Below are 27,997 nucleotides of genomic sequence, written 5' to 3'. Positions count from 1 at the left end.
TCCAAAAAAGACACAACCACATCATTCAAATATATAACCAGCCTTCATTTCTTACAAATGCTCAGCGGTATTAAAAATTGGCCTCAACAGATATAAAACTCATTCGTTTTTTTAAAAAATCACAGTAGCAGAAGCTCCTTCATGTAAGGACTTGGCACTTCCCAAAAAGAGGATGGTTCCAACTACAGAGTACCTGTGTCTCGAAAAGACTTTGGCTGATCCCGAGATGCCCCCTCGGATCCAGGAGGGCAGCCGGTTCCTCTGAAGGAGACCTTGCAGCTCGCAAGAGTATCAAGCTTTTTTTTTCATTTCCAGAGAGGAGAGATTAAAATCACCCCAGTTCAAAGACCTCTGCCCCAAATGATTCTTGGGATGCTTTCTTCTGAACAAGCAGCAGCGGAATCACCTTCCCCAGGGCGGCCAGGAGACAGTTGCTGGCCAGTGGATTGCCAAGGCCAGGTTCTCAGTGAGGCCAAAAGCATCTCTTTGGGTCAGGAGGGGGAGCTTTCAAACACTTCCCCAGCTTCTCACAGCCTGGAGGAGCCCAGTTCTGAAAGAGAGAGAGAGAGAGAGTCAGGCAGCTGTCATCACACATCACTGCGAAAGCGAGGGCCAGCCAGCGTGAAGCCAGCCCTGGATTTCTCTGCTTCCTCAAAAGTGGCACCGGTGGAAGTAGAGCAGCTGAAACCCTTGCAAAACCACCATGGGCCTTTGAGCCAGATGCAGTGGCTCCCTTCCCTATCTTAAGAACCCTTCTCCCCCCCCCCACTCCCCACACCTCCTGTGCTTCAGCTTTTGCATGGGAAATGCTACAAACATCAATGCTGGCTGTGGCTGATGGATCAACCCACTGGATGAGAACAGCCATGCCGGATACCCCACAGCCATTCAGCACAGGCCAAACTAGAGAGGGTTGCGCTCTAAGCCCCCCCCCCCCCAAACTTCTTGAGTGAGAAGCCGGATATCAATGAACCAAGAAAGGAGCCCAGCTAAGCCACTGAAAATTCGAAATAGACTGGACAGACATTTAACGGTGTAAGATCTCCTACCTTGAGCAGGGGATTTGACTTGAAGACCTGTGAGGTCCCTTCCAGCCCTATGATCCCATGCTCTATGCTCTATTGTGTAGCTGAGGTCTTTTGTACACAGTTATTCCTTGGGCAGGGCCTTTTTGTCTTGAAGATGCACCTTGTTGTGTAACCTGTACAGCACAGCACTCGGCTGATGCTCCACAATTGTTTTGCACAGACAGGTTTGTGGAGCTTCTCCCAGGAGCCCCGGAGAAGAGGGCTGCCCCGGGAGGCCAGCGATAGGAACATTTGTGCTTTAATGAGCAGTTTGATGGATTAGTCTGGCAACTGATGGATTAGAAGGCATTTACATAGCGACACTGAAGGGGAGAATCAGCTGGAATTGGCTCAAATTGTGCAGAGGAGAAGGAATGTCACGGGGTGGGTGGGGGAGAATGCTCTTCAGGCTTCCTAGGAGGGAAACAGTCCTTCTGGGGGTGGGGGGAGGAGAAGGGTTGGGAGAGGGAGGGTAGCCAACTGCTGGAGTGATGGGGGTGGGTTGTGTCTCTCATGCGCCAGGGCTAAAAACCATGGAAGTTCTTCCTGTCACTCAGGAGGAGGAGGAGAAGGAAGAGGACGAGGAGAAGGCTTTGCTCAAGCCAGCTGCAGACTAGGAGAAAGAGCCAAGTCCCAGCAAAGTCCTGTCTCTTCCTCTTTCTTCAACCAAACCCTTTGTGAAGCAGCCCCTTCCCCTTAAAATTCACCTAGACAAAGATGCCGCCTCCTCCCAGAGCCAACTCCCCCCACCCCCATCCCATGCAACCCCCCCCCCCGACTGCCGGTCAGCCCAGCGGATGTCCCCACTTCTCTGCCAACCTGTGCCATCTTCCTCCTCTCTTTCTTGCATGCTGGTAAAGGCTGCCCCACCCACTTCCATCTGCTACACAGAGTTTACAGCGCCTTCCCCCCCCCCCCGCCACCCCACAGCCCCATCTTTCCCCTTCTGAAGCCCATCCACCCATGGACCAATCCAACTGTCAGTTGCTAAAGGGTCATCCTCACCCACTCCATCTTGCCGGCCTTCCTTTCATGGGTTTCTCTGGGAACGGAGGTGAGCGCTTGCCTGCATGCCTGCCTGGCCCAGCCCCTCCGGGAGCTCTGAATTCTGCACGGCTGACACCAGGGGGCAATGATGCCCAACCAGAAGAGCAGAAGGCTTTGGGAAGCCCATTCCACCAACCCCCTCCAGCCTGGGCAACTTAAAGGACAATTAAGGGGGCTTTCAAAGGCCACTTTCCACTTCTGAAATGCTAAGGGGAGGAAGTGAAGCAGTGGGGCAGAAGGCATTATCATCTCATTAAGCTCAGCCTCTTAAGAGGGTTGCAGAGGAGCCTCCCTCTTGTCTTAAACCATCCTGTGGTTGGTGTGGTTTTGACTCAGGTTATGTAAAGCAAGCCATTGTGGCTTGTAAACTACGGCTTATGGCTTAGACCGATGCGAACCCAGGGAATTGTGGCTTATTTATTAAGACATCATTCCAACTAGAATTTCCCCGATTTAACTGCTGCAAAGGCCAGGTTTCTTTCCGTCTCCTAAATGGACAATATTGCTGTAGCTTGCAAAAACGTCCTTAGGATTTCATGCTAAGCAAAACCAATAAAAATAAGACCGACTGGACCGAAATCTTTTGCAACTGACAGCCACATTTTCTCACAGGATGAGCATCAAAGAGGGAAAAGGGGGAGATGCTGGAGGCGCCTTGCAGAAGGCTGACAGGAGACCAGTCCAGATGAGTCTAACTAGAGAAGGCCTACATCAGGCGATTTGCATTTGAGGTATGAAGTCAAAGTCCAGCCTGCAGCAAGGATAGCTCCATGCGAGTGGATCACTGTAGGGCTATTTCAACGGGGGCTTCCTCCTGCTAGAAAACCCTCCATTGGAAACCCACCTTGAACCTGCTGCATTCTGGATTCAGCTTACTGACGAGGAAACTCCAGGCGTTCAGTGTGCTCAAGGAATGCGTGGGGGTTGCTCTGCGCGTGACTTCTGCCAAGAGACACTGCAACGCCTCCTTTTACATTTCCCATCTGGTAGAGAACAGTGCAGCACAGTCCTCCTGCCACAGGAGAGGCCAAATGCCACCTGACCAAGGCCACCCCTATGCAGGACAATTGTCTGAATGGCCCTGAATTCCCACCCCCACCCCCGGCTGCCTTTTCTGTGGGCCGACCTGGCCGGAGCAGGCCAATAGCGTCTTCCCACTGGTCAGCATACAAAGGGCAGCAGCCCTCCGTTCACGCCAATGTTGCACGGAAGACACTGAGCCTGGCAGTGGGAGAGAGAAGCTTTGGCCTTGGGAAGCTCGTGACTCAAGAGAAACACAGCCCCCACCTCACCTCGCCCCAGACCTTGACCCAGCCCAGGTCCCTGATGGTTTCCTGACCAGCATCAAAGGAGATATGCCAGCTCCACAATAGGAGCCGTGGAAGGTCAGTTTTTATCTGTGTTTTGATGCCTTACCATGACTGCCTTGTCACAGACGTTCAGCTGAGGCTGCCCCGGGACCAGCGTGGCCTTGTGCTCTTGGACGATGGGAGAGACTCTTTCCAAAACAGACTGGTATTCAGCGCTGGAGAAGCTGAAATACAACCACAGCTACAACAGAGCCCCAAAGGCAGGGAAGACCTGGCCAGGAACGTGCCCTGCCCCAGTCCCAACTGTTTCCTAAGCCATAGCTTGGTTGAGGACTGCCAGCCAGCCAACCCAGCCAACTGAAGCTTTGTAGAATCCCAGAACTGGATGGGTCCATTTGAGGCCATCCAGTCTGACCCCTTGTTCAATGCAAGAATCCCAATGAAAGCAACCCCCAGTGATGACTGTCCAGTATCGTCCTGGACACATCCAGGGAAAGGGAACTTCCCTTCTCGCTGGGGATCATGGTATATGGTCCAGGTTTGCCAGGTTTTTAAAAGTCCAAAGTATTTCTCATCAATTGCTTCCTAATCCTTTTCAGTTAAGGAATTTAGAGGCTGAAACAAGATTTCTGCCTCGAGAGCCGATCCCCTCATACTCCCCGCTCCCGAACAGAGCAGTGGTTCTTGTGGGGGACTAACAACCCCCACCCCCATAGGAGAAAGGTCCCATCACTTACAGAAAACTCCCTGGGCACTGACTGCTCTAGGCAGAGAGAAGAGAGTTAGTTGCTAGGGTTTTGTCCTCTACCTTAAGGAGCAGCTCCTCCCGCCTCTTGGCCCCCTTATTTTTATCAGGATTACGAACATTGCCAGGTATTTTTTTAAGTGGATTAATGGCTCCTTTTCTCTGAGGCATTATTTCAAGCACATCTTAGGGCTTAGACTCAGCAATCTCATTCTGTCTATCATATTAAAAGTCCCTTAGGGAACAAACAAGTGCAAATCACATTCAGAGACCAAATGGAAACCATGGCCCACCCAGGCTTCCTTTTCGCTTCCGGTCCGAGCTCACCATGGTGCCCAGCTGTCGGGCTGTAGCCGGCCCACTTCCTTCTCCAAGATCAACCGTACTCACAAGCCTGGGACTGTCGTGGCAGCACTTTTCACAAATGCCTATCAGTACCGTCCTCTTGGGCAACCCTCCGGTGCCCCAAAGGAAGCGTGTGATGTGTGTCTCATTGCTTGCAATCAAACTCCATGGGGGGAGAGGTGGGAGGCTGAACCACAACTCTGAGCAAAGAGGAAGGAAGCTGGAAAAGGGAAATTGCCCCGGCTGGTGATCTGATCTTGCTGGCTCAGCTAGGAAGTCAAGCTTTAAAGGATCTACCCCACAGCAAAACAGATCCTGTGCTATGGAGCAGCAGACCCTCTACACAGTGGTGGGCTGCAACCGGTTTAACAACAGTGAGCTCGCGATTTGCGCACACACACAGGTTTCGCGTGCATGCTTGCTTAACACATTTGCGCGTAGCGTTAAAAATACAGCAATCTGAAGCTCAGCTGCTTACCTTCTAAGTTAAGTAGAATAGCGTAGGCGTGGAAACCAGCTGAGCCAGAAAGAAGGAAATATAGGACAGGATAGGGCGGGGGTGGGTGGGCGGGGCCAACGGATCATTGGAACTATCAGTTCACTAGAACCGGTCCGAACCTGCAGCAGCCCACCACTGCTTGTATGACACTATTTCTCAATCTTGGCAACTTTCAGAGACCTGGCCTTCTATCCTCAGAGTGCAATAAATTCCCAGCAGGCTGGCTGGGGAATTCTGGGAGTTGAAGTCCAGACCTCTTAAAATCAGCAAGGTTGAGAAACTCTGCTGTACAAGGATAGGCAAAACTGCCCTAGATGCTCACTCATCTTTGGGGACCCAAAACAGCCTGCTTAACTCAAGGCAGAACCGAACCCTGGTTTTTCTGCAGGCAGGCCTCGGGCTCCCATCCTTCCCAAAGGGGAAGGCCAGCAGCACCCATCCACCAACTGGTGGCAGGCCAGTCCAGGTCACCTCTCTGCTCCCAGGGAGATGTGCTTGGCAAGGGCCATCCAAGACCAAAAAATGACAAGGGATCTCAGTTCGAATCCACAATGTTCATGGTAGCCGTGGGGCTACCCCCGCACAAGTGTCTTGAATGCCTCTTGTCTCCGCCAAGCAACAAGCCGCTCTGCCATGGGATGCCCTAAATTTGTATTCCGTCTCTTCAAGCCTCTGTAAGAGCGGCTGGGAATCGCAATGGAACAATGAAAGGGAAGAGCGAGGCAGTGCTGGGTGAGCAGGTGGCGCGGAGAGGAGTCTGCCTGCGAGATTCCCCCTGTGTACCGGAATTATTCCAGACTCTGGATGAAGGCACAGAGTGGACGGAGTCCAGGGTCATTACACTAATTAACACTTTACCTCCGGGAGGCCCCCAGAGAGCCAATCAGGAACGGAAGGGGAGGCAGGTGGTCCCAGGCACAGGTGTGATGTGTGTTTAGCTCATTTAGCGTAATTGTGCTCCCGCAATCTGTCCCCTCTCCTCCTCCTCCTCCTCCTGCTTGAAGCGGATTTGGAGGACGGAGCTCATTCCGTGGTTAACCCTGCCGTGGCCTGCAGCCTCATCAGCTCGGAACTGAGAGGAAGGGTGGGGGAGGGGGTAGCACACCAGCTTTGTCCCAGGCATGTTTCAGGTCCTTTTCCCTCTCTTTCCAGCAGGACTGCGAATCCAAGGGATGGTAGCCCTTTCCAAAACCAGCTTCCTTTGGATTGATCCGTGGAGTGGAGGAGAAGGAATCACCAAAGGTCCACCTAGAGTAGCGTTGTCTTCCTTCCCCAGCAGGTCCCCGAAACCCCTTTCCCTTCACTGGATGGGAGGGTCCTCTCGCTCAGGTACCCCTCCCTCCTCACCTGATCGGGTACTTTTCTCCAGGGTCCTTTCCCAAGTGGAAGATCAGGGGGAGCTTCGAGTGCTCCACTTGCTCATGCGTGGTGACTCTGGAAACGTTCTGCCCCGGGCAGAAATCGATGCCCTGCAGCACCAGGAAAGGAAGAGGAAGTCAGTAGTGAGGAGAAGGGAGGGAGGGGGCAAAGGAAGGCAAAAGAGCTGGAGCTGCAGCAGAGGCCCAAATGATTTCTGTCTTCTCACTCAACTGCTCTCCATCCGAGCAGAAGCCATGCCTGGACCTTCAGTGCATCAAGCTAAAATGCGAATTGTTCCTTTTGGGATCATTTCTCTCCCCTGCTAACTTATTCACTGTATTAAGCACTCCACATGCCCATCCGCTCAGCTCGGCTCTGGAGAGTCTCAGTCACCCAGGTCACAATCGTCCCAAAGGTGCTTTTCCAAAAGGCAGCTGGACTTTCTGGGTTTTTACTGTTTACTGAAGAAGCTCCTTGAAGGAGAAGCAAAAGGTTTTCAAGGAAAAAAACCCAGGAAGTTCAGTTGCCTTTTGGAAAATTGCCTTTGGGACACCCATCCACAATGTTAGGAATTACTAGGAATCTGCCCTCTGGATTCGTTCACCAACACACGAGCACACAGGAGTGCAGCCTGGAACATCTCCGGGGCAGCCCAGATGTGGCAGGGACAGCAGTGATTCTTGGCAACCTGCCTGGCTAAAAAAGGCTTTGTGAAACATGAAGTCCCACATGGAACATGAAGTGATACATGAAACCCTTCCCAGCCCTGGAGATACCAATCATCTCACCCAGGACAGGCTCAGTCCACATCTACACAGGTGGCAAAAGGATCACAGGCGTGGCAGGAAAGAGGGCAAGTGGGTGAGTCCCAGCTCTCCCCTAGGTAGGTTCCTCTCTCCCTGGGCACTATTTCTCAATTCTTCATAGGAAAGTACTCATGGGTAGGAGTGCCAACCCTCTGCCTCAAATGGCATCCTCCATCCTGGCACGTCCACTCCAGGCTATATTATCTCATTCGACTCTTGCCTCCACCTTGGCAGGGCCAGGGAAGGAATGCATGGGCCTCTTCCAGGAACATCCTCCTCGCCTGCCTATCGCTGGTGGTCACAGCAGCCCAGATTTCCCCCAGCGCCCCCCCTCCTCCTCCAAGGCCATCTTTCCAGACTGCTGTTGCTTCCCAGAAGACCAAGGGTGCTATTAAGGGAGGGCGGGGAGGTGGCGCGGCTGCACTCTGCTTGCACGTAAAACAAGCATTCAGCCAAAAGTCTCTTTGCAGACATCGGAGGGATGTGATTGGCAAACAATTTTCTAAAAATATCCTGTGTGTCTTTAATGGATAGGCTGGTCAGTGGAGCAGTTAATATTCTGCTTTTCAATAAAGGTTAGAAGCTCGTGAAATCCCATTTATCTGCACAGAGCTACAGATTCCTGTCTCAGTGGCTGGAAAGGAAGGAAGGAAGGAAGGAAGGAAGGAAGGAAGGAAGGAAGGAAGGAAGGAAGGAAGGAAGGAAGGAAGGAAGGAAGGAAGGAAGGAAGGAAGGAAGGAAGGAGAGGGAGGGAGGGAGGGAGGGAGAGCTTTGATAAGCTGCAGCAGGCAACCCTCGAATGGGTTTTGAATGGCTATGCAGGTGATTGACCTTTTCACCTTTGGCTGCCCAGAGACCCAGCAAGCTTTGCTTTTCTGCAAGCCCAAATCTCTTCTTAGAGAGGAAAATAATACAATGGCTATGACAACAGCTAATAAAAGCCGAAACTGGAACAATTGTAATTTGGACGCAAATCAAAAAGGCTATTTAATTAAGAGCATGCTAATTAGTATGGCATGCCTATAGTGCAAATGTGGGGTTTTTTGCACGAGGTAAGGATTTATTCTCTGGGCATTTGCTGCCATGCTGTTCGGTTTACAGACTCCGTTGCCTTCTCATGTTAACACAGGCCTGAAATTAGGCATTCAAGTAATCACCAGGGGTGGGTTAAAATCTGTCTGCCGGTCATTAGCCACAGATCTCCTCCCTCTGGGTGGCAGCGTCAGAGAGTCAACACAGATTTCCAAGTAAGGATGTGCAGGGGAACCCCCTGGCTGTGCCACTGGCCCTCTCTCAAAGCCAGCGTTTCTCCCGAGAGAGCCTGAAGGGCTGCTCTTTTCTTGAAGGGGGACGCCAGAGGGACACTCTGCTCCCTCCACCTGTCTTTGTACTTTTGCACATCCGTATCTGGTGCCGCTCAGACACAAAGGCTCTCCGCTGTGCGTCTTGTGCACCACTTAGAACAGTATTGGTGACATGAAGATGTCTGGATTTTAATTTCCAGCTATGCTGGCTGAGGAATTCTGGGAGTTGAAGTCCAGACATCTTCAAGTCACCAGGTTGAGAAATACTGGCTTTGGATGCTACAGCCTTCTATTTTGTGTTGGCTGCTGTGAAGTAGCAGAAGTAGCTGCTAGTCGAGATTAACAAATATCACAGGACGTCCGGTGTCCCAACCTGGAAGCTCGGAAGCCTAATACCAGGAGAAACACGGAATGTAAATTCTTAATAAAAGCACCTGGAAGATTTGCCAGACTTTTAAGAAACAGGCCCAGAATCCTCCACCGTCCTACCCAGAAATGTCCCCTGCAAACAGCAGTCCACTTTCACTCTCTTATTGATATGCTAATGATGTCCCTGAAACCTCCAGCGTCCATTTCTCAAGTATCAGGAAGAACCTATCTTCTTCACGGATCAGGCGTGCCCTGGTCTGCCTCTGGCGCTGAATCTCAACCGTGTGATCTCCTCCCTCTAACCCACACCAACCATCACGGTCACCCTGCTCTGCGGCTGCTGTGTTCCTGCATCTGTTTCCCAGCCAACAGCCACAGATGCTCAAGAAATATAAACAAGAAGCTAAGCAACAGGCAGGTGCCAGTTGGCTTTCTGCCAGTGAACATCCTTTGATCCGGCAACCCCTCACCTGGGTACCATCTCCATCCTTCTGCTGTGGATTCACTCTCCGCTCAGCCAACCCTGCCTTCCTGCAAAGGGGAGCTGAAACGTGCTTTCTGGATTCCAAACAGAGCCCCCTCCCACTTTCCTAACGTGAACCACTGCACTACTGCAATGTTTGAGGTTAGAATAAGGTAGGATCAGAGGGGGGAGAGGGAGGAGGGGGCCATCCTCTGCCAGAGGTTGGACGCCCAAATGGTCTACTCCCCAAGGCTGCCTCCACATCTGGGCAAGGCTGCTTTGGACTTGAGAGGCGTGCCCTCATCTGCCCCACTCCGGACCTGGAAGGGAAAGGGCAGCTGGCAGAGCTCCCCTCATCCCTGTAGCAGTGACCCCCCCACACCCTTGAGAATAAAACAGGCTTGGGGGGGGGGAATCCTAACATCTCCAAAGCAACATGGCATCTGTAGCAAAGCCTCTGCATCCTTTCCAAACCTTCAAACTCTTTGGCATCTCTAATTGATTCTCCAGTGCATCTAGGTGTTAATCTGTCTGTCCAGATTTAAAGAGTTGCCTATTATTATGTTCAGAAAAAATGTCCCTCCAGAAGCCTTGTTTTTCATACCTCAGTTATTTACACCCATCTTCCCTTCTGCTCAACACAACCCATTAATCAAGGGATGACAACTTAAAACTGTGCAAACAAGAACCACTTGTAAATCACAATGGCCCTTTTACGGTTTCTGGATGGCAGCTAAGTAAATATTCTTCCTCGGTCAGTTACAGCTGCAAAACGACTCTGCCAGCTTCTTTTTAGCCAGGTGGATTTCCTGCTGAGTTGCTTTGCGTCTCTTTGCTTGGCATGTTGAGAAACGCAGGTGCTCTTTGCAAGACTGGTGCCCTCTCTTGATAAGCTAAGATGAACAGAATTGGGCAAATCTGGGAACAAGTTCCACATCCAGAGCAAAAGTCTTGAGCGGCTGTAGTTCCAACCATAGGATGTCCCAGAAGAACCACCTGCCCCTGAAAGGAGATCCCTGAAGATGCCCACTCCTGCCACTTCACACACCAGACAGGAGAAGGACACCCTCTGGGTCTCCGGAGACATCCTTTGGACCCTCATTTCCTCCATTATCCCAGCCTTCAACGGAGGCATTCCAGCCAGTTCTGGACACCTGTCAGATCCCAAGAAACCTCTAGGTAGATTTTGCATTATTCCCTTGGCTTCAGTAGAGGAAAATATCCAATTAAAAAGCTGATTTGTATCCATTGAGGAGATTTCAGCCACTGCTGGCTGTTGCAATCCCTGTTCTCATGTTCAACATATGTGTTTAATATTCTCTCTTCATAAAGGAACCAACTACCTCAAGTTGCTTTTGTTTATGTATCTCCCAGCTTCGCTATCAATAATATTGATAAAAAATTGGAGACAGCAAAAAGGAGATTAAAGAGCAATTAGACTTTGGGGGTGTTTCAAGCATCTGGAATTGAAAATGTAATGATAGTTAGCATTCTATTTTTTAAAAAAAAACAAAAAAACGACTCTTAGCTGGTGTTGTAATCAGTATCAGAGCACCAGAAGAACAGGACCAATTTTAGCCCTCGCACAAGCTTTGTGTTGCTAATGGTGGTTCTGGCCACTAAATGGGTGCTCCAGTTGCACCCACCCCAACCGCAGACAACACAAGCAGCAGGAAAGCAATGGATTTTTAATCACCCTATGATGTACAGAATAATTGCTGGCTTTTATCAACTAGCAGTTAAACAAAGACTTAGAAAGGAATAAACACCCCTTAATTGCACGTCTGCCACCACTCGCAGGGGGATACCCTTGGAACCAGCAACTCCCTCATCAAAGCTGTGCTCTTTCTCACAGGCACACCAGGTAGACATGCGGCAAGCGATCCAAGGCAAAAACAGGCCCTTTCTTCCAGCAGGTCTGAGATGCTTAACTTGACCAGAGAAACAAAGCACGTCTGAGTGCAACTGGAAAAGGGCCTTCCCCTTCTCTCCCTGGGGTTGTTACTGAGGCCTTACAGAACGGCAAACATTGGTGAGAGAAGCAGAAGGCACCCCTAGGAAAGGTTAAGCATACTGGAAGAGTTAAGCCCAGCGTTTTTCAAACTTGGCAGTTCTAAGAATTCTGGGAGTTGAAGACTCTTAAAGTTGTTAATCTATATGTTTTCTTTTTAATACAATACTGATCCTCCCTAAAATCTTTTGTAACTACCTAAAAACTACATCTTGCATTGAAGTAGATGTTTTGATGAAGCATCACTTCTGAAAATAGAGGAAGGAAGGAAGGAAGGAAGGAAGGAAGGAAGGAAGGAAGGAAGGAAGGAAGGAAGGAAGGAAGGAAGGAAGGAATTAATTTTCAATTACCTGGCTGAACTGCTCCCAGGAATTGCTCCAGGTCCAGTAATGGGCCTTATAAAGCCCAACCCGCACTGCCATCATTTCATTGCCACGATAATAAAATATTGGTCTGATTGAGAGAGGGTGGGGAGGGACAAAGAGAGATGTACAGCCACATGAGAAATGTAACATGTCCCAACAAGTCGCTTCCCCCCACCCCTCCAGGCAGCTACAGAGATAAGGGAGACAAACTCTTTAGCAAAGCCTGGCCAGCAACTCAGCTATCAGTCAGGAGCAGGCGGCCTTCTAATAGCCCTTCTGCAAGGTTTTCAATTAGCATTTTTAAAAGCATCCATCAAGAGGGAGAGCTTGCCTAGCTAAGCCAGAATGAAACGTTATACCAATTGTCTTGCCAGTGATTGTTCATCCTTGAACTACCAGGCTGTGAAATTTCACACGAAGGAGTCCGCTGACTTAAAATACTCAAGGGAGAAAGCCACCTGTGTGATGGAGATGCCAAAGATATAGGAGGCCAAACTGCCAGCTCCAAAGCCAGGAGAAACCAAGCTTTGGAAATTTGCTTTGAACTTGAATAGAACAACATATATATTTCATACAATTATTTTTCAAAAAAAGAAGACAGCACCACATTATTTGTACAAACTCAATGTTGTGGAGTTAGGGAGACTGGGGGTAAGTTGGTCTTTCCTGGAATTATGTGACTTTTAATTGACCAAATCTAATTAGGCTGAACGAATTTTAGGTCGGTCGTGCTGGTATCCTGTATTGTATTGTATCATGTCCATAGCTTGACCTAAAAAATATAGTAGCAGAACTGTTGGAAGGGGCTCTTTAGATAAAGACCGCAGGCCCATAACTTAAGCAGAGAAATTTTGGTGAAAATCGAGGACATTGAAGTATCATCTATTAAGTCTACATGTTTAATGGAGGCATGAATAAACATGTGGTCCTCCAGGGTTGCTAAACTCCGACATCCTGTCATGGCTTATGACATGGAATGTGGAAACAGCCTCAACAGCAAACCTATTCTACCGTATCTCTATAGTAATTAGGCAGACCTGTGTAACAGCAGTGTAACACTAAGCTACCTGGAGTGACAAGGCAGTCACCGATGTATGTTTCAAGCTCCAGATACAACATCCACAAAAGCTTTAGGAAGCAGGTGCTTCATCCTCACAAACAAATGACAGGAGTAACCCTTCTATAATAAGAGGCTCCAAAAATAGCCACCTATTTCTGCTGCACCTCAATAAGGCTGAGGGCGGGGAGGGGGGATTGGCAGAAAGCTGCAAGGGGTGGGAGGTGCCCATAACTCACCTGTCAATTAGTTTGCCTTGCAAGAGGACAGGCAGGAGGTCGATGCCGTCGATCTGCCTGTCACCGGGAGGCTGCAGTCCTGCCAGGGAGAGGCAAGTGGTGAAGAGATCCATCACACTGGCCAGCTGGTAACTCACCTGCAAGCCACAAGACGAGAGCATGTGTGGGAACTCTTACTTCAGTGACGCAAAGCTGAAAAACTTATCTCTATCTGGGCCTTTTAGCCCAGCCCAGGATTTGCAGAGAGATGTGTCTGGATCAGGCCCTTTGGTGGGAAAAGTGGGGAGCTCTGCCACTAAGCTGTACTGCTTCTTCAGGGTGGTTGGCTTTGTTCTGTCCAAACTTGAGTACCCAGATTTTTAAACATGCTTTTTCAAAAGGCAACTGGACTTCCTTTGGATTTTTGTACTGTTATGCTTTATTCAAACCAAGCAAGTCCAGTTGCCTTTTGAAAAAGCATCTTTAGGACAACCATGACGGGACGGCTGAGAATAGACATTGACCCTGCTTCTTGGTCTCCCAAGTGCCTGAGAGAGAGGCTGAGGACCTCCAAAGCAATCTGGGATGCTGTAGCCACAGCCACCAGCAGGGTTCTCCAGAGCACCGTTTCCCAACCACGGCAACTTTAAGAGGTATGGAATTCTGGGAGTTAAAGTCCACACTTCTTAAAATTGCTATGGTTGAAAAATGCTGTTAGAGATGCAGAAAAAACAGAATTTCAACTCCACATAAAAATTTTAGGGCTGGGATTCTGGGATGCAGCTACATTATTTCCCCATACCAGAAACGGATGGTCAGATCCCTGTGAGTGGAATGTTTGGGCGAATTCCAAGGACCTTTTTATTTTTGCTTTGCATAAAAAACTTCCTCAGCCCAGGATGTATGACAATTATACTAGTATCAAAGAAATGGTGGAATAGAATCATTTTAAAAAGGATCAAAAGGAGGGACTCGATGAAACACAAATGACAAAAATTAAAATATTTATTTATTTTAAATAATTAAATTGAATTGTTAAATTGTCCCACAGCAGGTTGGCCGTGATGAGTTGGCTGTAGCAAGTTGTCCCATTCCACCCGGGACTGCCAGCAACTGCCTCGCTCTTCCTCCCCATTATTCCACCGGGCCTGGAGACGACAGCTCATTTTCAACAGCCAATTCTGTCACTCGTCTCCCACCCTGCTCCCTGCATGCAGGACAGAAAACTTCTTAAAAGAAGCTAAATGCCAATGTTACAGCTACTTGGATTTATCTGCAGCACCACATTGGAGAGATAAAATCTGGGGCGGGGGTGGAAACAGGAGGAAGTTGCTAGGGGCGGGGCGGGGTTGCCCTCTCCTATTTTCAGAGGGTGAATGTAGCACTTTCTTCTGTCGACAATCTCTTTCCTTCCTTTGCCATTCCCGTAACAAAATGGGGAAGAGAAGGGAAGAGAACGTTCTGAAGAGTCGTGGCTTGGTGAAAAATAAATAATGAAAGCCAGAAGAGCTAGATCAGATATTTTCCATATCAGCAAACAACAGCCCGTATTACCGTGCGTGAGAAGAGGGGGTCTTATATATATTTTATAAACTCTCAGCACATACAGAGCGTCTTTAAGAAAATGAAATCCTTTTTGCCGCGGGCCACATCGAGAGAAGAACTAGGCAGCTCCGGCGTTATCAGCGCTTTCAAGCTCTAACTCTGAATCAAAGGCGACAATTAATAAAGTTGCCCCCGCCAGGAATGGAAAGGAGGAAAGCTAAATATTTGAAACTGGGTGAACAAATGTCAGGGTGTTTTTAAATAAAATCCTTTTACATTTATCACAGCAAGCAGACCTGATATCCCTGTCTAATTCAATTTCAATTTGTGCCTTGTGGGAGATAGTGAAGAAAAGGTTGCAGTGCTGTCTTTGGCTTGATATGTTCTTTTCTCCTTCAGGGAGCAGAACTGGGGGGGGGAGGGGGGAGAGGAGGAAAGGAGATGGAAAGCGGGGGTGGGGGTGGCTGGAACAGGAGAAGGACTGAAAGGAGCACAAGTCCTGCAGCTGGATCCTTTGAGAAAGCACAGGCAGCAGGTGAACTGGGCCAGAAAATTCTGTTTACAGGCAGCCCTTGAGACACCACCCTAGTGGAGCCTGCAGATTATGGTCGTAAGTCGCAAATGCATCGGCCACGTGACTGACCTGATTTTAGTAGCTTTATTAGTGCTTAAGCAAATCCAGTGTTCACTATGGTGCAGGATTGCCAAAAACTGGAAGTGACAGGACATGAAAAGAATTCAAAACCATCTATTTTCTACAACCCAGCAGTAAATGCCGTTATTATACCTATAGACCTGAGGGGTGCCATATAAAGGAAAACTACTGTTAAGTCCTACAGAAGAGATCCCCCTCCCCCCCCCCCAGATTATCACCTGTCCCGCAGGTATGTGTCCTGGCCACCAGGCGATAGCTGGTTCTCTCATGCCACCTTCAAAAGTCGTTTCCTTGCCACATAGGAAAGGGCCATTGCTGCCTCCTGCATAAAGAGAAAATCATTCCAAGACGTTTCTGGGCAGAGAAAGGTAGAATTTGAATTCAGGCTAATGGGCTAATAAATCATTCAAAAAGACACTGTCAGCTTGATTCCTCCCGCCACCCCCACCCCGGTATAAATAATTATTTGTAGGCAATGCCTTTGGAAGAAAACAAATCAGCCTTCTAATATTCTGTCCCAACCCTACCAAGGTCCACTCCGAAAAAACTGACCTTGTTCTGGGGCTGAAATGAGGGCGGCTCCATTATCAGATGTAAAAAACACAAAGGTGTTGTTGCTGATGCCCAGATTTTGAAGGTGCCGAAGAATTTTCCCAATGCTAAAGTCAATTTCCCGCACAGCATCACCATACCTAAGAGACAGGGAGAAGAAATTACAAAGCAGTCGAGGTGGACATGAAGTTATCGGAGGATACTCAGTGTATATCTGTATGTACATGTGTGTGTACAGACCTGCATGTATACGGTGCACAGCATTTGCAAAGTCTCTTATATGCAGCAGTATCATTTATGAGCGAACATCCCACAGTACACTGCTCTCAGAGCAGCTTATAATACAAGAATAACACATTATAAAAACAACTATGTTTCCAAAAGGTCTAAACAAATGCAAAAAATTGAAGGCCTAGCCTGTAATAATATTTCTTGTACAAAAGAAGTGTTAATACAAATTGTTTCTAATCATATTTGCATTTATAAAACTATACTTATATAGAATGCTCATTCTAACTAGCCAAGCAGGTAAAAGATGGGGGCGGGATCAGTTTTCCCAGTAAAATAGCAGTGAAGAGAAAAGAAGAGGGGTGAGGCTAAGCTGAGGGCATCCCATCATAGTAAGAAGTAAGGATTCTAGTAGTGAATTCCTATTTTGCATAAGCATTATTTCTGTGAAAGGAAGAAATAAGGTTTAGGGGGCCTCCAGACTCGGCCTGCTGCCTGTCTCATTCAATCCCTGAGCACACACTCTGGGAGACTCACACTGGATGTCCTCTCAGGGGTTCCACTGGGTGACCCTTTCAGGCTGAGTGAGCAGTGAGGACGAATCACCCTGGAGGAGTCAAAAGCGCTCAGCTGGAAGCCACCTCCAGTTCCTGAGGACCCCTTCAGTACTCCAACTGGAAGGGAATCCTTTTGGATCACCTCCCTCCCACCTTCGCTTCCTTAGAAACAATGCCAGTACCAGCCAGACTTCTTAGAACCAAAAGTAAACCTGTTGATGCACTGTAACATGACGCCATATAAAAATAAAGATTTGTGGCTCACAGTTGAAATGAAAAGTCCTTGGTGCTTTCTGCGATTGGTGGTTTTCTTGCAAATGTTTCATTATCAAACTAGGGAATATTATAAATGGTATGAGAGAGAGTGGTTTGCTCTCAACTTAGGTTCTAGTGGCTTGTTTCAGTGTTGATGGAAGTGGTCTTGGAGGGTCTTTGGTTGAGCTGTTTGTTACTTGGCACTTAGTTGATTTAGTATTGTTCATTTCTTGACAGTTGGTCTGATGTTAATCTTGGAGTTTATGCTCATATAGGTGCTGATTGCTGGTAAGGGTGTGTTTTGGTCCTGTTGATTTCGTTTGGGTTTCTTCATTGTTTGTTGTACACAGATGTTGGTACTGTTTATGTCTAGGTCATTTGATGGCTGATTTGTCAGAGTTGCCAGAGTGTTCTTGGACTTGGGTTGGTCTATGATGGTCAGAGTTTCCAAATTGAAACAATGGTTAGGTTTGTCAGTATGTTGTGAAACTAAAGAATTCTCATGTATTCTTGCTAGTTGTGCTATGATTGATCATAGATTTTATACCATTCTTACCAGGTTAATTATACTAATGGTGATAGTTCTTAGAACCAGAAACAAGACCTCAACGACCCTTTTTAATGCTACATGTGGCTGTTGATGGACATTAGATTTATAGTCTTCTTGCTTGGTGTAATTTGGGCCATGGTTCGCCATCACGGCCATAGTGTATGGAAAAATAACTATAGTGTTACAGCAGACACTCCTTTGTTTTAAGGACTGATTTGGGATTCTCTCTTGGGACAACGGGGAAGGGAAAGGAGAATATGTTGTTCAAAACCAACTTACAATCCTCTTTGGCTTGTGCCCAGGAACTCCCTGGAGGCATACACAGGAGCATGGGTGGCATCGATGGCCCAATAGAGAAAAAATGGCTGATGGCTGGCTTGCTGGCTGCTTATGAAATCCAGGGCTTCCTGGAAGAGAGAAGCAACTTTCAATGCAATCGCCCAGGCTACAGAAAGGATCTTTGGGTTTGAAACAGGTGTTCTCAGAACAAAATTACCTGTAAATACATTTGAGTTAGGTTTGCTTCTCCTGACTTACGATCAATTTTTATATCTTCATAATACCTACAATAGAAAAGACAACCAGAAAAACATTCCTTGCATTTTTAGGTACGCAAAAATAAAGGAATAAGAGTTTGCTCCTCCTGATGAAGGCTGTTGCTGACAGCAGCCACAATCAGCTCAATAAGTCAAGCTATGACTTGTTCAATTTCTTGTTCTAGCCTTTTCTTCATTCTGACTCATTTCCTCATCATCATGCTATTTTATAAGGAGCTCTTTTTAAATGTATGTTTTTGCAAGCCACCTTCCCTAGTGTGTTTTTGTGTGTGCTTTTCAGTGCAGGTTTAAAGATGTGGACCGTGGCTGCATTGGTTAGAAAAACATTTTCAGCTTATGACTGATTCTCGATTCAGATACAACTTCAGGAACTGCAAGCTGGAAATGTTCATGTTAAAATATAAACTTTCTCTTCCCTCTTAGTAGATAATAATGTGAAGGATGAACTATATTTCATGTCTGAAGCTTGTTTAACATGAGCTACCTGGAATGAGTGGATGACCTGTAAATATATTTTAAAAATGAAATAAAGCTGTATGGACAAGAAGTAAGTGGGAGGCTGGCCTTTCCTGACTTCTCAATGATTAATGTATAACCCTAAGTTCATACATAATTTACTACATGTAGTAGTTTCTCAATAAATGGGTCCAGATCTCTCAATGTGCTTTCAAAGTGATGTTATCATTGTCACTGCAAGTATTTGTATTGTGGCAGAAATTCTGGAATGTGAGGACTGCCCAGGTATTTGATCCAGAAACTTACAGCCTCAGGGTCTCTTAAGGAAAGGAAAGCAATACAACCACTACTCAAATTTGGCCAGAAGAAAAGCAAGAGAATGCACTCCAAAGCTGCCCATGAAAACAAGGCTCAAAACCAGTTGAGCAAAACTAGTAAAGGAACAAAGAGAAGTGAGTGATATAAAAAAGAAAGGTTACCTGCCGATCATTTCCATATCCCTATAAACAGGAATGTTGGGGGTGGCTTTGTTATCGTACGGTCCAAAATGGCAATTGGGAGAGCCAAACCAGGTATCAAAGCCATGCCTCAAGGGATGGAACTCAGGTTGGTGGCCCAGATGCCTAGAAAAGATTATTAGCCAAAGAGGGGGGAAATTGCATCAGAGGGCAGTCAACAGCTCCTACGTTCAAAACAAAAAAATCACAATTCAGGGAACTGGAGGATGGAAATAACACCCAGAGCCAAGCAGCAAGCATTGGAAGACCTCTTTATGGCACTTCTTCAATCTTTCTAATTCATTCCTCCCACTTCTCAAGCTTCTTTGCTTGGCTCCTTCCTCTCCATCCTGCCCTGAGCAATGCTATCTATTGATTTTTTTAAATTGCTGTGCCATCTTTCAAAAACCAGGATTTCCTAAGGCAATTTATAACCCAAACCATTTTCTGATGCTCATGTACACATGAGTAATGTATTGCTCCTTGCTATTCTCAGGGAGCTGCTCAACAGCCTCGGGTTCTTTGGCTGGTCTGCAACGGGGCAGAGGAACAATTGCGAATAAGGATGGGACAGAAAATAAGTTGCTCACAGCATGGCACAGGAGAAACAACAACTACAAAGGGCTCACTGGAACTGCACTTGCCTGCCAGGCACAAAATTGGCCTCCAGCAGAGAAAAATGCAGGGAGATTTTTCCTGGGTGATTTTTCCTGGGTGTGATTTCCAGGAAATATGCATTCACTACACACTGTATCTCTGTCACCTGAAAACTCCTATTTTCCTGGAGCCATGTGGCCACTTCAGAGTCAAATAACTGCATATCCCTCACAGAGCTTTTGTTTCAGTCAAATCTTGCTTTGAATTTCACTGGAGAGGAAAACAAACTTCCAGGATTTAAACTAAAAAGCCTAAGCAACTAAAACCACCAGGAGAGCTGCAGATCTTTGGCCCTAGACTGAGCCAGCCCAGGCTGGTAATCTGCTGCCTGGAAAGGCAGCATTTCAGGGAGCTTCCTCTTCCAGTTAAGCCATCCTATGCTGCTTGAATCTGTTACCCAACACGCGTGCAGCCTCTCTGGAGAGCACCTGGTTGGGGAATAATCTGCCATATAACAATCAGAGACATTAATGAACCAGGTGATAAATAGGAGGAACACTACCACTTCGGTCTCTTTCTCTCCTATTTTTCTGTGGATCAAAGAACACATTATTTTTTGCAGCTGCTGCAAGCTTCTTTTTAACAACCATGATTTATGTAGGCGAATCATTTCCTGGCTGTTTCTGTTCTTAACACCTGCGCCAGCACTACAGAGGTGGGTCATCAATTTAAATGATCCAACTCTTTCCTCATTTAAAGATGCTCCCAGGATGCAGCGCAGGCAGATTGAGGTCAATATTTGCTCACCAGCTCTCCGTTTACCCTCTGCCCATCTAGATTATGGCCCAACTCTTCAAAGGTGTGCTAACATCATCAATCCTTTTTCCTGTGGGAATGGTACATTTAACTGGGATCAGAGAGAGGCACTTTCCCCTCTGAGAGGAAAGGGCCACATCTCCAAATTCCAAGGGAGTCAAAACAGGAAGAACTGGCAACCAGGTACAAGCACTGCAGCATCGTCCTTGGTGATGAAAAGGAATCCAAGAAGCAAATGGATAGCTCAGAAATCAATCACAGCACATAGTTATCCAGATAGCTTGCCTAGATTTCTGAAGATTTACAGACTGAGATAGAACTCTGATCAGGTCCCCTACAAAAGCACAGAGAAATAAAGTAGCCAGGAAAAAAAGAACTTTACCATTTGCCAACTATCTTATTGGCATAGCCTGCTTTCTTCAGCAATTCTGGAAGGAGCAGCTCAGAATCCGGGATGCCCCCAGTTATGTCCTGGGGTGTGTAGGCTGCATGAAGACAAGAACACTTTAGCTAGATGAACAAACCCCAGGAATTGGATTTGTGAGCTGGTGCTCTCTCCTGAACAGGTCTGAGGGTCATTCAAGGATTAGAGGCATCTAAACCAGGCTATGCCAAACACACCAAGAATACATTCCAACAACACTCTCTTGGGATCTGTTCAAGGTATGCCTTTACTTCCCATTAATTCTTTACATCAGGAAAAGCAAAAGACTATACTGGGGTTTTTAAATACACAGGATATAAAAGGGAAGGGGTAAAACACTAATCCAGGAAATTTGCGTATCATATACGGAGCAGCAAATCTGACCCATCTTGCTTTGCAAACAAGCAGAGAAGTAGGCTTTCGACAAGTACGGAACGAGCCATAGAGACTTGAGAAGATACGTATTTGTTTATAATTTAGATTTATAAAGCCATTCAACTTAACACTGACTCTCGATGGTTCCAGGGGCTGCAGGCTGGACATCTCCCCACCTATCAACACTGCCTAAAACTAGCCTCAGAGAAAGGGAAGAAAATCACTGCAACACTTTGCTTTCCATTCCCAAACTCCATAGCCAGTCCAGGAAGATGCCCCAGTGAATGGCACTAACGCTGTTGGGAGGTCAAGAAGAACTAGGAAGGTCATGCTAGTCTTCCAAAGGTCAACAAGTACAGGTATTCCTTGACTTACAACAGTTTGTTTAGTGACCGTTCAAAGTTACAACGGCACTAAAATATGTGATTTATGACTGTTTTTCACACTTTTAGAACCCCTTGATCACATCATCTAAATGCAAATGCAGATGCTTGGCAACTGGGCCATATTTATGATGGCTGCAGTATCCCGGGGTCATATGATCCCCTTTTGTGATGATATGACAAGCCAGGTCAATGGGGAAGCCAAATTCACTTAACAATTGTGTTAATTTAACAAGTGCTGGAATTCACTTAACTGTGGCAAAAAAGGTCGTAAAATGGGGCAAAACTCACTTAACAAATGTCTCGCTGAGCAGCAGAAATTTTGAACTCAATTGTGGTTGCAAGTCAAGGACTACCTGTATGATTGATTCTATCTTCATGCTATGCCGCAGCCTAAAGCAGATTCAGTCAACCGCTTCTTTCTGGGCCCTAAATCCCTGATGCTCGCCTTTGGATGATGTAGGCTGGAAAAGACTTCCACCCACACCTTCAAGAACTATTAAATGTCACTGAGAATCTTGTAACTCCCAGCATAGCCATTTAACAGGACTTTTCAATTACCCTAACTAACACACTTCTATTAAGCCATCACCAAGAAAGGCAATGCAGCGGCCCTTAGCCTATTTTAGATGCTGTGCACATTCTTCCGTGACTCTCTTGCCCTTGTCATTCTATGAAAAGCCCTCCTCTTCCAGCAAAGAGAGAAACACCCACACTTGCCAGCATGCAGCATGCATCAATCTGGAGCTGTAAATGCATGCTTCAAAACATATGGTCTCCTCCAGCATCTGCCATTTTGGAACAAACAATTCTAATGCCAGCTAGATTGGCCTCCAATCAGCTCAAGCTGGCATCTCCCCATAAAAATCCTGGAGCAAAGTGCTCATTATGGGCAGCTTACTGATGCCCTCCAGATGCCCTTGCCGAGTTTAGAGAACATATTTCTCCTAAAAGAGTAAATTTCAAACAGATTGCTAAACTACAATAACACACAACTACTTTAATTCCTCTTTTGTCAAATGTTCCTTAACCCATTCAGGGCAGAAGCAAGCACAGACTTAATCCAAATTCTAGAACACAAGTTACGTTTTTTAAAGATCTCAGTGGATCTCGTGGTAGTTTCAATGATCAGCAAAAAAACCTCTGAGGTTGCCTGTTTTCCTCTCTTTGCAGGCTAGCCAAACGCACCCTGTAAGTCTCCCTTAACATGAAACACTGAGGCCAGATCTCACAGGAAGAGGACCTACCGTTTCTGGCATGGGCATTGGTGGTATAGAAGCCATTCCTTATAGGGAGACGGCCTGTCAGGAGTGCTGCCCTGGCTGAAGAGAAAAGAGAAACATGACGATGACAGCAGATCCACCAAGCCTGACTTTCTTTCAAGCACCCAACAATGACTATAGCTCTGCTGTTTTAGCATCACTACAGGAAATCCTTGACTTACAACCACAATTGGGCCTGGAATTACAGTTGGAAGTTACGTTGCTCATTAAGCAGGTTACCATGCGACCACAGCCAATTTTACCTTTTTTGCAGTGGTAATTAAGCGAATGCCACAGTTGTTAAGAAAAAGCATTGTACCCCCTAAATGACATCTCCCTCAGATTCTCAAGTCTACTTACATGGTGAACAGAGAGGGTTGGCAGTGTAGAAGCTTGGGAAAAGCATCCCTTCTGCAGCCATCTGGTCTAAGTTAGGGGTTTCTTTGGAAGGATTTCCAAACACACCTAAGTCACCCCAACCCATCTGAGAAAACACCAGCAGGCAAGAGAAATAAAAGCTTTTAGAGCCAGAAAGTTAGCTTTTAACCTTTATATTTTTTTCATTCAAGTACTGAAAAGCATCGCTAGAGCATCCAACTTGGCAACGCCCACTTTAAGAGGGGGACCAGCTCTTTCCACAAGGGTCATGGAAAAGGGGAGAAAGCTTTCAACTTTGCTGAGTCCCGTATTAACTGAGCCTCACACAGATTATCAACCAAGCATGGATATTGTCCGTTTCCTCTGGGACAATAAGGAAGCCAAGCAACCAAACTAAGAATGTGATAGCGCCACTACTAACATCCCTCTGGGAGAACATTTATATCCCAAGACTTTGGTCTCCATCCACAGTCACCAAGGGGCCCAGAACAGATCAAACTAGGATAATATTCCTGCTATTTTTTTCTTATAGGAGAGTGGCTGCTTTTGAGCACGGTTTGTTTTTAAGGTAAAAGTGTGAAAGGCTATTAACTTACTGGTGACCCTCACAACAACTCAAAGCAAGTAATTCTGCAAGGAAATTATGTACTCCATGTTGGCATAAGTCATTTTGTGGCCGTTGTGTGAATTTTCCATTCAGCATTATGAAATTAAAGGAAAATCCTGGGAAATGGTGCCAGGCCTGGCTTTTCTATACTGGCACCTGCAGCTCAAACTCTTAGCCAGACATCATCTACAACTTTTTTTAATGACACACACATACTGAAAAATAATAAAAAGAGAAAAAATGAGAGCTTCTTTGTTGTACAGAAAAATAGGCAAAACAGGAGGAACTTTCTTCTAAGGAATACACACGCTCATGTATACAACAATTTCCAGCAACAAAAACAGCATAAAAATAGCTTACTAAATAAAGAGGCCCATTAGGAAATTCTTTACTAATAGTTCAGTCAGCAGAAAAGTGGAATAATTTCCTTAAAGTGGTTGATGAATCATAATTACAGGAACAGATCAAGAGCCCAGAGCTGAATTCTAAAGCAGGTATACAGGCCTTGTCCTGAAATGGAGGGGCAGCCATCAATCACAGCAGATTTCAGCCTGTCTAGGGAAAGCCTGTGACCCTCACTTGTTGGGGGTCCAGTCCTCCTCCAGACGGTTCCGGGGAGGTGCTGAGAGAAGAGGTGAGCCTCAATCGCAGGGAGGCCATTCCATTATCCTGATCAAAACTGAACTGAAATACTACTCAGAATGCAGAAAATGTGCAATGGGAGAAAGCCCCAATTCTCATAATATAACCATTTTTCTAAAGTAACAACTTTTGGGATTCTGGTCTGCCAAAGTAGTGTAAAAGTATAAGTAGTAGACTCACTTTGGAAGAGATGAGTGGCATAGGAATTGAATAAACACTAGCCCTCAATATTTCTTCAAAAATCTGGTAGTATCCATAGAGATTGACCGGTCCATAAAGATTTTCAGGCTAAAGCTAACAAAAAGGTAAACTTATCCCTGGCAGAAAGAGGCAGGAAACCACCAGAAACTTGGAATGCAAGAATTTCAAGACTGCACATCAGACAAAAAAGGCAAAAAGGCTCCCAGACACCCAGTGGAAATTCAGGTCGATTAAGACCCTATAGCACAATTCACCACCCAGAGGTGGAGGGGACTCGCTGTTTACAATTTCCAAGAGCTGCAGTCACAGTGGAAAGGTGTGTGTGTGTTTTTTTTCTCCTCCCTACCAAATGAGCTGCCAATCAGCCCCCCGGGGCTGAAGAAACACCAGGGTAATTTTCAGGCACTTCCAATTGATTTTCCATTTGAGAAGTTGGACTAAGGGTGGTTCCTGGCAATTGCAGAGACTTTGAGCCGGCAAATTTTAAGCCCAGGAAAATGACTTCTGCGAAGGGGGCGGGAACTTCGACCTCTGAAAGTGAACTGGGTGGTTTTGAAAAGGAGACCACCAGGAGATCCCTGGGAAATCGGGTATAACTCTCCTGAGACTGTTAGTAATAATAAAATAAGAGCCTTCCCCGCCTGGGCGTTTAGTTGGGCGGCTGCCCGACCACACCCAAATCCGGGGCTGCTGGACCGGACGGGGGCTTCCCCTCTGCCCCCTTCAGCCAACTCCGCGCCCCCCAGGACCCTTCCCCGGAATGAGGCGCTTGCGCTCACGTCGTCCATCAGCAGCAGGACCAGGTTGGGCGCCGCCGGGGTCCAGGAGAGGTTGGCGGCCGCCCCCAGGCGCCAGAAGAGGGCCAGGCCCCAAAGGGCCGGCATCAGCCGCCGCCGCCAGGGCTGCGTCTCCATGGCAACGCCCAGGTTGAGCAGCCCCAGCGCCCCGTCGAGGGACCGAAAAAGCCGAGCACAAAGAGGACGGAAGCGGCCAGGCAGCGGGGTCACCCCAATTTCCGGCTCCCCGTCTAAGGTGAGGGCTAAAGCCAAACAGGGGGGAGGAGCTCCTTCAGGGCTGCGGGGAAAGGCCCTTCCGTTCGGCGCACCACCTCCACGTAAGCCTCCGTCAGGGCCGCTGGCGGGGCTTTCGAGCGTCCGTGGAATGAGTAGATAAGGCCTTGGCCTGCCCCGAGCCCCGCACGGAGCCTTCGAAGAGAAGCCGGAAGTGTAAAGCTGGCCAGAAACGCGTCCTGCTTCTTTCCCTGCGAGCGGGATTTAGGGGGAGGCGGGGAGGAGCGGGTCACGCGCTCCAAGCCCGCAGGCGGAGCGCGACGCGGTTGGTGGGTTGCCGGCCACGTGGGCAGAAGTGAGGGCAGAGGAAGCTCGCCGCCCGCCCGGAGCCAGGATGGCGGTGTGCATCGCGGTGATCGCCAAGGAGGTGGGCGCGGGGAGGGCGGGGAGGGCGGGAGGGAGGGGGAGGGGGGGAGGGGAAGGGGTCCGCCCGAGGGGCTCCCTCCCTCCCTCCGGCCGCTCTGACCGCCTCGCTCCCCCGCCAGAACTACCCGCTCTACATCAAGAGCATCCCCACCGAGAACGAGCTGAAGTTCCACTACACGGTGCACACCTCGCTGGACGTGGTGGACGAGAAGGTCTCGGCGCTGGGGAAGGCGCTGGTGGACCAGCGGGAGCTCTACCTCGGCCTCCTCTACCCCACCGAGGACTACAAGGTGTATCCTTGCCCCTGGGGGGAGCAGACAGAGAGAGCCTGGAAATGGGACTTCAGCTCCCAGAGTGGATCCTGCTGGCTGGGGAATTCTGGGATCTGAAGTCCACCCAAGTTTGCAAAACATGCTTCGAGACAGGGGGCTCCAACCTTGGCAACTTTAAGCCTGGAGGACTTCGACTCCCAGAATCCCCCAGTCAGGTTGCTGGGAGTTGAAGTCCTCCAGGCTTTAAAGTTGCCAAGGTTGGAGCCCCCTGCTATAAGACGTGGCTTAAGATCGGTTGTGCAAACAGGAGCCGCCTCTGGTACTGAATCCTCCATCTAGTTAGGATGACCCTGGAGGTATCGACGTAGGAGATGGGGAGGCTCAGGTTGTCAGAACTGGGCTGCAAAAGCCCAGCGTGAGGGTCTTCTCTGTCTTTTCTGGTCTGTCTAGTAATCTGATTTTTGCAGTCAGGCTCTCCTAGGCCTGCCAATGTGTAGCTGAGTGGCAGATCAAACCCCAATCTGATCCCAGACACCTCTGGATAAATGAGGGAGAGACGCAGGGGTGGGAGGTCAGCCTCCAGTCTCCAAAAGTCTGTGTCCCTTAACCAGCCAAGCAGCTACGGCTACGTGACCAATTCCAAAGTCAAGTTTGTGATGGTGGTGGACTCTTCCAACACGGCCCTCCGAGACAATGAAATCCGTAGTGTAAGTCTGAGACATCTCCCAGAATCCTCTCTGGGGACAGATAAGCCCTTTTGTGATTAAATAAAGCGGAAGTGGTTTCTTTGCAGATGTTCAGGAAATTGCATAATTCGTATACAGATGTCATGTGCAATCCCTTTTACAATCCTGGAGACCAAATCCAATCTAGGTGAGTTTCTCAACCTCAACAACTTGAAAGAGTGTGGACTTCAACTCCTAGAATCCCCCAGCCAGCCAATTGAATTGGTAGTGAAACAAAAGCCTGGATAGATCTCCCTAAGAGGGTCCTAGGTGCCTGCAAGAGAACTCAAATGCTGACAGTAGGGGGAGCAGGGGAGGAGGCAATAACTGCCTTTCACGGATTCATATGTTTTACTAGCCCTAAATTGCTTACTTTGGGCTTAGTAGATTACCATGATGCCTGAACGTGGCCCATGATGCCTGGCTTGTATCCTAGAACTTAGGGCATAGTTCAAGTGATACAGTTCCATGCTTGCTACCTGTTTGCTAAATTGCAGAGACTGAATGGGGCAGAACAGGGTTATTTATTAGGGAAACATTTTGCATACAGAGCTACTGGTTTTGCTTAGTCTGCTGCCAAGCACAGATGTGTTTTGGGTGTACCAACTGGGGCTGTTTGGCTTTGCGTATGGACCAAAAGGGTTCTGGGCAGAAGAATATGGAAAAAGCCAAGGAAAGACGTCAGCTGGGGAGGGAAAGGAAGCTGCTGGGTTCAGCAGGTGGGCTAATGGGATGGCTGATGTTGGCGAAGCAGAACAATGACTAGCAGGGGGCATAGAGAGCTGCACAAGGGGAGAACTGCCCTTCTTGTACTCCTAAATTAGCTCATTTTCAGGTTGGGCTGGGCGGGGTGATCTGGTTCCTGCTTTAAAAGCTTCCTCTCTCTGCATTTCAAGGGCCTTTGATAATATGGTGATGTCCATGATGGTTCAAGTTTGCTGAAGGTCCTGCCTCTTCTACCAGCTCCTTAGGCTGAGAAGACCTACCCTGCACTGAGTGGTTTCATGTTCTTCTGTCCTTTGCTGCTATATCCTTAAAATAAATTCCTTTGCTCAGTCCGTT

At 47.7% G+C, this 27,997-nt stretch overlaps 2 protein-coding genes across 5 annotated transcripts; one reads left to right on the top strand and one right to left on the bottom strand.

Annotated features, from left to right (window-relative positions):
- Positions 1–24: 24 nt before the first annotated feature.
- On the bottom strand, positions 25–25,416 carry GALNS (galactosamine (N-acetyl)-6-sulfatase). 3 transcript variants are annotated; one of them, XM_058155129.1, is made up of 14 exons: positions 25,282–25,416; positions 23,035–23,158; positions 22,660–22,734; positions 20,613–20,715; positions 18,800–18,943; positions 17,804–17,870; positions 17,587–17,714; positions 15,718–15,857; positions 15,384–15,487; positions 12,987–13,123; positions 11,676–11,778; positions 6,361–6,482; positions 3,531–3,648; positions 25–550 (listed from the first exon to the last, which is right to left on the bottom strand). In XM_058155129.1, the coding sequence occupies exons 1-14, from the start codon at positions 25,414–25,416 to the stop codon at positions 464–466; spliced, it is 1,587 nt and encodes a 528-aa protein (XP_058011112.1). In that variant the 3' UTR covers positions 25–463. The 3 variants fall into 3 exon arrangements, with proteins under 3 accessions (XP_058011112.1, XP_058011113.1, XP_058011114.1); XM_058155130.1 differs by lacking the exon at positions 22,660–22,734; XM_058155131.1 differs by lacking the exons at positions 20,613–20,715; positions 22,660–22,734; positions 23,035–23,158 and having other exon boundaries at positions 25,282–25,387.
- Positions 25,411–27,993, top strand: TRAPPC2L (trafficking protein particle complex subunit 2L). 2 transcript variants are annotated; one of them, XM_058155156.1, is made up of 5 exons: positions 25,411–25,534; positions 26,058–26,230; positions 26,830–26,917; positions 27,004–27,083; positions 27,832–27,993. In XM_058155156.1, the coding sequence occupies exons 1-5, from the start codon at positions 25,415–25,417 to the stop codon at positions 27,875–27,877; spliced, it is 507 nt and encodes a 168-aa protein (XP_058011139.1). In that variant the 5' UTR covers positions 25,411–25,414; the 3' UTR covers positions 27,878–27,993. The 2 variants fall into 2 exon arrangements, with proteins under 2 accessions (XP_058011139.1, XP_058011140.1); XM_058155157.1 differs by lacking the exon at positions 25,411–25,534 and adding an exon at positions 25,786–25,939.
- The last annotated feature ends 4 nt before the right edge of the window (positions 27,994–27,997 follow it).

The sequence above is a fragment of the Ahaetulla prasina genome, chromosome 12 (genome assembly GCF_028640845.1).
Source record: "Ahaetulla prasina isolate Xishuangbanna chromosome 12, ASM2864084v1, whole genome shotgun sequence".
NCBI classification, from domain to species: Eukaryota; Metazoa; Chordata; class Lepidosauria; order Squamata; family Colubridae; genus Ahaetulla; species Ahaetulla prasina.
The sequence above is the reverse complement of the archived record's forward strand: the minus strand, read 5'-3'. Positions and strand labels throughout refer to the sequence as shown.

What these genes read in the sequence shown, in the direction of transcription:
- TRAPPC2L (XM_058155156.1), top strand. Translation starts at nt 25,415, where the DNA reads ATGGCAACGCCCAGGTTGAGCAGCCCCAGCGCCCCGTCGAGGGACCGA. An exon ending in CCCACCGAGGACTACAAGGT is followed by an intron (nt 26,231 to 26,829) that starts GTATCCTTGCCC and finishes CCAGCCAAGCAG; the next exon opens with CTACGGCTACGTGACCAATT. An exon ending in GAGACAATGAAATCCGTAGT is followed by an intron (nt 26,918 to 27,003) that starts GTAAGTCTGAGA and finishes GTTTCTTTGCAG; the next exon opens with ATGTTCAGGAAATTGCATAA.
- GALNS (XM_058155129.1), bottom strand. Translation starts at nt 25,416, where the DNA reads ATGGAGACGCAGCCCTGGCGGCGGCGGCTGATGCCGGCCCTTTGGGGC. An exon ending in TCCTGCTGCTGATGGACGAC is followed by an intron (nt 23,159 to 25,281) that starts GTGAGCGCAAGC and finishes GTGTTTTCTCAG; the next exon opens with ATGGGTTGGGGTGACTTAGG. An exon ending in TCTGTGACAAGGCAGTCATG is followed by an intron (nt 551 to 3,530) that starts GTAAGGCATCAA and finishes TCTCTCTTTCAG; the next exon opens with AACTGGGCTCCTCCAGGCTG.